This window comes from Saimiri boliviensis, chromosome 2 (assembly GCF_048565385.1).
Source record: "Saimiri boliviensis isolate mSaiBol1 chromosome 2, mSaiBol1.pri, whole genome shotgun sequence".
Classification (NCBI taxonomy): domain Eukaryota; kingdom Metazoa; phylum Chordata; class Mammalia; order Primates; family Cebidae; genus Saimiri; species Saimiri boliviensis.
Window position 1 is genome coordinate 54,566,358 of NC_133450.1, and position 10,207 is coordinate 54,576,564.

The following is a 10,207-nucleotide window of genomic DNA, read 5'->3' on the forward strand; positions in this document are numbered from 1 at the left end:
TCCAGTTTGATTCCATTCTCCCTGTCACTTTCAGGTACACCAGTCAGTCGTAGGTTTGGTCTTTTTACATAGTCCCATATTTCTCGGAGGCTTTGTTCATCCTTTCTCATTTTTTCTCTAAACTTGTCTTCACACTTTAATTAATTAAGCTGATCATCAGTCTCTGATATACTTTCTTCTGCTTAATTTATCTGGCTGTTGATACTTGTGTATGCTTCACAAAGTTCTCCTGCTGTGTTTCTCAGCTCCATCAGTTCATTTTTGTTCTTCTCTAAACTGGTTGTTCTAGTTAGCAGTTCCTGTAATGTTTTTTCCAAGGTTTTTAGCTTCCTTGCATTGGGTTAGAATGTGCTTTTTTTAGTTCAGAGGAGTATTTTATTACCCACCTTCTGAAGCCTACGTCTGTCAGTTCATCAAACTCATTCTCTGTCCAGTTATGTGCCCTTGCTGGAGAGGAGTTGTGATCATTTGGCAGGAGGAGGCATTCTGGTTTTTGGAATTTTCAGCCTTATTGCACTAGTTTTCCTCATCTTTGTAGATTTTTCTGCCTTTGATCTTTGATGCTGATGACCTTTGGATAGCGTTTTTGCGTGGGTGTGCTTTTTGTTAACGTTGAGGTTATTGCTTTCTGTTAGTTTTTCTTCTAATAGACCCCTCTTCTGCAAGTCTGCTGGAGTTTGCTGGAGGTCCACTCCATACCGTTTGCCTGGGTATCACAAGCGGAGGATGCAAAACAGCAAAGATTGCTGCCTGCTCCTTCCTCTGGAAGCTTTTTCCCAGAGGGGCACCTGCTAGATGCCAGCTGGAGCTCTCCTGTGTGAGGTATCTGTCGACCCCTGCTGGGAGGTGTCTCCCAGTCAGGAGGCACAGGGATTGGGGACCCACTTGAGGAGTCAGTCTGTCCCTTAGCAGAGCTCAAATGCTGTGCAAGGAGTTCTGCTGCTCTTTTCAGAGACAGTAGCAAGGAAAGATTAAGTCTGCTGACATTATACGTGCAGGCGCTCCTTCTCCCAGGTGCTCTGTCCCAGGGAGATGGGAGTTTTATCTATAAGCCCCTAATTGGGGCTGCTGCCTTTCTTTCAGAGATGGCTTGCCCAGTGAGGAGGAATCTAGAGAGGCGGTCGGGCCACAGCCGTTTTGGTGAGCTGCAGTGAGTTTTGCCCAGTCTGAATTTCCCAGCGGTTTCCTCAATACAACAGGGGGAAAACTGCCTACTCAAGCTTCAGTATTGGTGGATGCCCCCTCCCCCCACCAAACTTGATAGTCCCAGGTTGAATTTAGATGGCTGTGTTGCCAGTGAGAATTTCAAGCCAGTGGATCTTAGCTTGCTGGGCTCTGTGGGTGTGGGAATCGCTGAGTAAGACCACTTGGGCCTGGCTTCAGGCCCTTTGTAGGAGAGTGAATGGTTCTATCTCACTAGGGTTCCAGGTGCCACTGGGGTACAAAAAAAAAAAACTCCTGTAGCTAGCTCCATGTCTGCCCAAGCAGCTGCCCAGTTTTGTGCTAGAAACTGAGGACTCTGATGGTATAGGCATGAGTGAATCCCCTGGTCTGCAGGCTGCAAAAACCATTTGAAAAGCGTAGTATCTGGGCCAGATAGCATAGTCCCTCATGACTTCTCTTGGCTAGGGGAGAGAGATGCCCTGCCCCTTGCACTTCCCAGGTGAGGCAATTCCCCATCCTGCTTCTGCTCACTCTCCATGGACTGCCCTCACTGTCTAGTCCCAGTGAGATGAACCTGGTACCTTAGTTGGAAATGCAGAAATCACCAGCCTTCTGCATTGGTCTCGCTGGGAGCTGCAGACTGGAGCTGTTCCATTTTGCCCTACTCCTTATTTATTACATTTTAAAATGATTTTTATTTATTTTATTTTTAGAGACTGGGTCTCACTATGTTAGTCAGGCTGGAATCAAATTCCGGGCTTGATTGACTCTCCCACCTCAGCCACCCAGGTAGCTGAGACTGTAGGCATGTACCACTGCAGCTGGTTTTATGTTTATTTTTAATTGACACATAATCCTATGTATTTATGGGACACAATTTGATGTGTTGGTATATATAGTACATTGTATCACAATTAGGGTAATGAGCAGAGTAATCACTTCAAGCATTTATTATTTCCTAGTGGGAACATTTAAAATATTATAAGCTATTTTGAGATAGATAATACCTTGTTGTTAATGGATGTAGTATTTGAATTTCTGTGTCTGGCTTATTTCACTTAACATGATGTCCTCCAGACTTATTCATGTTGTTGAAAATGACAGGATTTCATTCCTTTTTTTAAAAAAAAAACTCTTATTTTGCATTTCGAGGTACATATGAAGTTTTTTTTAACCTAGCTAAACACGTGTCACAGGGGTTTGTTGTACATATTATTTCATTACCCAGATATTAAACCCAGTAACCAATAGTAATATTTTCTGCTCTCTTCCTCCTCCCATCCTCCCCTGTCAAGTAGACACCAGTGTCTGTTGTTTCTTTCTTTGTGTTCATAAGTTCTTATCATTTAGCTCCCACTTTTAAGTCAGAAGATGTGGTATTTGGTTTTCCGTTCCTGCTTTAGTTTGCTGAGGATAATGGTCTCCAGCTCCATCCATGTTCTCACAAAAGACATGATCTTGGGTTTTTTTTGTTTGTTTGTTTTTGTTTGTTTGTTTGTTTGTTTGTTTTTTATGGCTGCCTAGTATTACATGGTGTATATGTACCTCATTTTCATTATCCAATCTGTTATTGATGGGTATTTAAGTTGATTTAATGTCTTTGGTATTGTGAATAGTGCTGCAGTTAACATTTGTCTGCATGTGTCTTTATGGTAGAATGATTTATATTCCTCTGGGTGTATACCCAGTAATGGGATTGCTGGGTTGAATGGTAATTCTGTGTTTAGCTCTTTGAGGAATCGCTATATGCTTTCCACACTGGTCAAGCTAATTTACACTGCCATCAGCAGTGTGTAGGTATTCCCTTTTCCCTTCAGCCTCGCCAACATCTGTTATTTTTTGACATTTTAATAATTGCTATTCTGACTGTTTTGAGCTGGTATCTCATTTTGGTTTTGATTTGTATTTCTCTAATAATCAGTGATACTGATCTTTTTTTCTTATGTGTGTTCGCTGAATGTATGTCTTCTTTTGCGAAGTGTCTGTTCATGTCCTTTGCCCACTTTTAATGGGGGTAATTTGTTTTTCTCTTGTAAATTTAACTTCTTTATGGAGGTTGGTATTAGACCTTTGTCAGATGTATAGTTTGCAAATATTTTCTCTTACGGGTTGTCTGTTAACTCTCTTGATAGTTTATTTTGCTGTGTAGAATCTCTTAAGTTTAATTAGATTAGATTAATTAGATTCCACTTGTCAATTTTTGCTTTTGTTGCGATTGCATTTGCTTTCTTTGTCATGAAATCTTTGCCCATTCCTATGTCCAGGATGGTAATACCTAGGTTGTTTTCAAGGATTTTTATAGTTTCGGCTTCTACATTTAAATCTTTCATCCATTTTGAGTTGATTTTAGTATATAGTGTAAGAAAGGGTCCAGTTTTAATCTTCTGCTTATGACTGGCCAGTTATTCCAGCCCCATTTGTGGAAGAGAAAATCTTTTCCCCATTGCTTGTTTTTGTCAGCTTTATTGAACATCAGATGGTTGTAGGTGTGTGGTCTTATTCCTGTATTCTTTATTCTGTTCCATTGGTCTATGTGCCTGTTTTTGTACCAATACCCTGCTGTTTTGGTTACTGTCGCCCTGTAGTATAGTTTGAAGTTGGGTAGTATGATTCCTCCAGCTTTGTTTTCTTGCTTAGGATCGCCTTGGCTATTTTGGCTCTCTTTTGATTGCATATGAATTTTAAAATAGTTTTTTTTCTAGTTCAGCAAAGAATGTCATTGGTAGATTGATAGGAATAGCATTGAATCTATAAATTGCAGTATAGCCATTTTAATGTTATTGATTCTTCCTATCCATGAGCTTTGTGTCATCTCTGTTTTCCTTGAGCAGTGTTTTGTAATTCTCATTGTAGAGTTTTTTCACTTCCCTGATTAGTTGGATTTCATTCTTTTTAATGGATGAATAGTATTCTATTGTGTATATATATATATATACCACATTTTCTTTATCCATTTGTCTATTGTTGGACACTTAGGTTGATTTCATACCTTGACTATCGTGAATAGTGCTGCAGTGAATATAGGAGTGCAGATATCTCTTTCACATACTGATATCATGTTAAGCAAATATTAGCAGACCAAATTCAGCATTGTATAAGATAACTACATTATAATTAAATGGGGTTTAATCCAGGAAAGCGTTTGTTCCAAATTAGGAAAAATCTCTTAATGTAACTTACCATTTTAGCAGATCAAAGGTGAAAAAGCGTGTGATAATTCAGATTCTTTAATCTGTATTCATATGTGATTGAAGAAAATGGCAAAAAAATATTGCCAACCATGATAGTGAAAGGTTATAGTTGGATGCTTTGGTAAGAATTGAGAAAATTACATAGAAGAAAAATATTCCTTTCTAATTAAGTATGAGGAGATGAACTCGTTAGTTTAGTCAGAAATTAAAGAAGGAAACTATAAACATACACTCATTCAGTAGTCTTTTAATGAAGGACCATGGGTTTTTCTTTGAGTAGGGATTCAATGAATGGAATATGGCAGGGGATTTCTTACATAATCCATGCACATATGCTTTACACAGTTTTCTTATATAATCCCTGTGTATGTATATGCTTCGTACACTCTCAGTCTCTTTCCAGAGGTAAAAAACACCCTGAAGATAATATGCTAAAATCCGAAAACAGGATAATACTAGGTTTTGTGATTTGGTCCTAAACTTTTTGCTCAAAACTTGTCCATAGCATATTAATTAAGAGTGCTTCTATTATAGTTTGTTATCGTAAAGAAGTAGGATATGAAAACAAGAGTGAGTGGGAATGTGGTTGCATAGATAGTCTGATAAAAGAAATTATATTTTATTATAATCATTTGTTGACTATATAAAGGATTTTGTTTTTTTACTTCACCATAAGCAATAGATTGTTTTTCTATACAGATTAATACAACTTTTCATCTCGAATTTCAAAATTGAGTTTTTCCACTTTTGTGCATTTTTATACTTTTTAAGCTAAGTAAAGGAATAAATAAGTAGTAACACTCCTCTGTAGGAAGGACTGATTAGATGTGTGTGTGCATGCAAATATACACATACATGTATGCACATATTAGATTATCATATTTATAATTTATATATGTATGCATTTTTGTCACTGAATAAAATTGGTGGACAAAATTAGTTATTGAGGTTATTTTTTAGAAAAAATTTTAAATTGTGGTTGAGTTATTATTTGTTGAGGCTATTTATTTTTTATTTTTTGAGACAAAGTCTTGCTCTGTCACCCTGGCTGGAGTACAGTGGCACAATGTGGGCTCATTGCAACCTCGGCCTCCCAAGTTAAAGCAATTCTTTTGCATTAGCCTTTCAAATAGCTGGGACTACAGGCATGTGCCACCATGCCCAGCTAATTTTTGTATTTTTAGTAGAGACGGGGTTTCACTTTGTTGCCCAGGCTGGTCTCAAACTCCTGACCTCAAATGATCCGCTCACTTCGGCCTCCCAAAGTGGTGGGATTACAGGTGTCAGCCACCATGCCTGGTATTGAGGCTGTTTTTTAGAAACATATTTTAAAATTGTAGTTGAATTATTTCTTAATAAAATTATGTCCCAACTATTTATCAGTGTTTCCTCTATTGGGAATATTAATAGTATGCTTGGTATAATGTTTAAACTGTTGCAAATTGAGATATATTTAGTAGAAAGTTAAATTGTACAATATGAGCAGTCTATTTGTATTTCCAGTTTGGTATTCTTTGGTCCTGGAAGGATGGTTGGGCAAAGGGGAGATGTTAGTCAACTGGTGCAGAGTTTCACTTAGACAGGGAGAATAAGTTCCAGTGCCCTGTTACACAGCATAGTGACTATTGTTAACAATCATATTTTATATATTTCAACAGTGTTAAAAGAATAGAATAAATGTTTTTACTGCAAAGGAAGGATAAGTATGTGAGGTGATGTGTAATGCTAATTAGCATGGCTTACTATTTATTATTATTCTACAATGTATATGTGTATCATAACATTACATTGTACCCCATAAACATATGTAATTTTTGTTAATTAAAAAATAGATAAATATTTCTGAAAAGATTAAAAAAAACCCATCAGGATGTTTATTTATTATGTTTTATTCTTCTAAAAGAGAGGATTTTTTTTTTTTTTTCCAGGCAACCTAATGAGGCCTCTCTTGAATTATGGTATTGCTTGGTGAGCATGTATTTTTTTAAATGTTACTTTTCAGAATAATATTGATAATTTATACAAATTAGTTATATTTTTGTATTACTGTTGCAGTATGTCTATGGGCTTTCTGGTTGAAGAAAATGAACCAGTAGTTTGGAGAGGCCTTATGGTAATGTCGGCCATTGAGAAACTGTTGAGACAGGTAAGAATATTTCTTGAAATATCATTTTATCATTGGCAAAGCTGCGGTTAATGTACTTGCTGATTCAAGAATAGTTAAAATTTGTAGTCAAGAATCAATTGATGGGATGAATGTATAATAATGCGTAATGTGGCACCTAGGGAGTTATGTGGTGCCAAGACTGAACTTCACTGTTAATGTGATTTAATCTTTCCCATTGCTGTGAGTACTAAAAATTCAATTGTCTTATTATTTAATACTGTTTTCTTGCTTTGGTTGTTTCTGCAGTAAGAAGAGCAAATCTATTTTTATAAGTAATCTGCCTTCTTTAGATTTGTGGTTAATCTCATTGTGCTCAATATTGAGTTATAAGGGCAGTATAGAAATTCTTCAGATGTATAAAAAATTACATAAACCATGGTACTTGTGATTTAAAATTGTTCCAGAAAAAAGTGAAATTTTGTTTTACTTTGAGTATATATGGTCATATATTTGCATGTGTAATATCTGTCCAATCAACTTTAATTTGTCCTTAAGAAAAGAAGAGAACATTTGATTAGATAATCTAAAAATATCGTTTGGGCTCTATCTTATTTATAGTTGGCTTGGAATGAGTTTTGTTTTTTTCTCAGTAGATGTGAGTTTATAATTGTCTTATAGGTAAAAATTAAAAGCAATTTGCATTTACTACATCAACTTAAAACAGTTACCTCTTACTCAGATTCTACTTTGGATCAGGCACCATACAATGGATTGATAATTCTAGTGGTAGATATTCCTATATTCATTTACAGGTGTACAATTAAGTAGATAAAATACATCTTGAACTCTGAAACTCTTCTTTCACTGTAACATCTTGTCTTTCTACCACTTTTGCTGCTTGAATTGTGATAAATGTGCTGTTTAATTTTTGATTCGAGACTCCTTTTATTCTCCTTGTCATTGAAGTCTCTTGGTTTCATTTTCTCCTCTTTTACGTTCAGATCCTGTAGTCAGTGATTTCACTTAAACTCCCCAAACCATTCCATTCCCACCAATTCCTATGTGACCTTGAACTTTCGATTAACCCACCCTCTGTTTTCTCTACTGCTCAATACTGTCAGAGAATATATAATAGTCGTGTTAATTGCCTGTATTATATATTTTTGATTTCTGAATTTAGCTACCTTTGCAACACTTTCAGTCATCCGATTTTACATATTGTTATTCCAAAAAAATATTCAGGGAATTTGGTAGTCTAGCAGAGGTCCAAATGAAGATTTGGCAAAAACAAGCTCTCTGACACATAAATTGTATAAAAGTTACAGTTTATTTTGAGAAACATGGAAGATACATTTTCAGCAAACATACTACAGAATATCAGGATAAAGATGGGGTAAGAAAATGGATTCATATTTTATTGGGATGCTTAGAGGTTACCTAATGCATATCTGTCTTACAGTCTTTTGTAAAGTCACTTTCATGTGTGTATTTCATTGGGAGCTGAAAAGCAGTTGATATTTTAGGCCTACACTGGGACTAGTACGATCATCTGAGCTAAGGAATGTTTTTACTTTTGTTTTTTGTTTTGATTTAGAAACCAAACCATTATTTGGTAAATTCAACATCCTTAGTGAAAATTCAGTAGCTACATAGAACTCTTGTACAGCAGTGGATTGTAGGGGGTGCCTGATTCATTGTATGATTTAAAAAAATTGAATATAACATATATACAGAAGAATGTACAAGTCATGAGTATAAATAGATAAATTACCCCAAAGTAAAAACACCTATATAATCATCATTGAGGGCAAGATAACTAGAACAATACCAGTGATCCAGAACATCTCTCATGCTCCCTCCTATTACCCTTTTATGGGGAGAAGAAAAATACTGTGGTCATTCTGACATCCTGAACTAGAAGTCTGGTTTAAAGTTTTTTTTTTTTTTTTTTCTTTTTCTCCTTGACAGTACTTTGTTGAGCTAAAATTATGCATATAATGGAATGCATAGATTTTCAGTATACAGTTCAGTGATTTTTGATAAATATGTGTAGCTATGTAATTATAACCCAATCAAACTAGATAGCATTTCCATCCTCCAAGAGAGTTTCCTTGGGCCCCCTTCAGTTTCATCCCATACCCGTAGACAATCATTGTTGTGATTTCTGTCACCATAATGAGTTTTACATGCTTTTAAATGTCAAATGAATAGGAGCATACGAGATGTAGCTTTTTTGTATATGGTTTCACTTAGCCTAAGGCTTTTGAAATTCAAGTTTATTGTTGCTTATAATAGTAGTTGGGTCTTCTTTATTGTTAAGTGGAACTCCAGTGTATGGATATGATAAAATGTATTTTTTTTTCTGTTAATGAATATTTGGGTGGTCTTCAGTTCTGGGCTATGATGAATAATACCTCTATAAATCCCTTTACAGTTGTCTATAAGTTTTCTAGTTGCTTCACATCTTAGTCAGCATTTGGTTTTATTAGTCTCATTACTTTTAACCATTCTAATAGATATAAAATGATATCTTGTTATGGCTTTAATTTGTATTTCCCTGATAATCAATAATATTGAGCCCTTTTCCACATGTGTATTAGATCTCATATTTTCTTTTGCGAAGTGTCTATTCAAGTCTTCTACTCTTTTTTTTTTTTTTTTTTTTTGTAATTGAGTTGTGGGAGTTTGTATGTATTTTGGCTATGAGTCCATTGTCAGATAATAGGGTCTGTGACTTGTCTTTTTATGCTGAAGTTTGAAATTTTAATGAATTTCAACTTGTTATTTTTTTTAATGCTTAGTGCTTTCTGTATCCTTTTTAAGAAATCTTTACCTGCCTGCCCCAAGATTGTAATGATGAGAATGTATTTTTTTTTATTATTTTTTGAAATTCTTATTTAAAAAATTTTATGGGTCTATGGTAAGTATATTTATGGGGTACATGAGATACTCTGATACAGACAGGCACTGAGTTATAATCGTATCAGAGTAAATGGGGAATTCATTCTCTCAAGCATTTATCCCTTGTGTTTCAAACAATTCAGTTATACTCTTTTAGCTATTTTAAAATGTACCATGAAATTATTTTTTACTATAACTACAGTCACACTGTCGTGCTAGCAAATATTAGGTTTTATTTATTCTTTCCAGTTGTTTGTATCCATTAATCTTCAGATGTTTATACATTTTATTGATTTTTTTTTCAAAAAACCAACTTTTCACCCTTAGAAATTTTTCTCATGTTTGTTTCTTATTTCATTGTTTCTGCTTTTATCATTATTATTTCCTTCCTTTTATTTATATCAGGCCAGTATATCCTTTTTCTAGCTCTTAAAATAGAAAGTTAAATAATTGATTTTAAACATTTAATTTTTTTTCCTTTTTTTGAGACAGTCTGGCTCTGTCACCACACTGGAGTACAGTGGTACAATCTCTGCTCACTGCAACCTCTGCCTCTCAGGTTTAAGTGATTCTTCTGCCTCAGCATCCTGAGTAGCTGGGACTACAGGTGCACACCACCATGCCCAGCTAATTTTTGCATTTTTAGTAGAGATGAGGTTTTACCATGTTGGCCAGGAGGGTCTCCATCTCTTGACCTTTTGATCCTCTCACCTTAGCCTCCCAAAGTAAACAATTCTTTTTTAAAATATATAAGTAGTTAAGACTGTAAATTTATCTGTTATGCATTGCTTAACCTTTCACAAATTCTGATGCGTTGGTGTTTTCATTGTCATTCAGTTAAACA

At 35.3% G+C, this 10,207-nt stretch overlaps 1 protein-coding gene across 11 annotated transcripts in view; it reads left to right on the plus strand.

Annotated features, from left to right (window-relative positions):
- NUBPL (NUBP iron-sulfur cluster assembly factor, mitochondrial) overlaps positions 1–10,207 on the plus strand; it is a 275,614-nt gene that overhangs the window by 115,252 nt on the left and 150,155 nt on the right. For 10 of the 11 annotated variants that reach the window (XM_074393327.1, XM_074393328.1, XM_010334957.3 and 7 more), the window contains 2 exons: positions 6,284–6,323; positions 6,411–6,501. In XM_074393327.1, coding sequence (XP_074249428.1) covers positions 6,284–6,323; positions 6,411–6,501 — 131 coding nt within the window. The remainder of the gene's footprint in view (positions 1–6,283; positions 6,324–6,410; positions 6,502–10,207) is intronic. The other variant, XM_010334959.3, reaches the window with a different exon arrangement.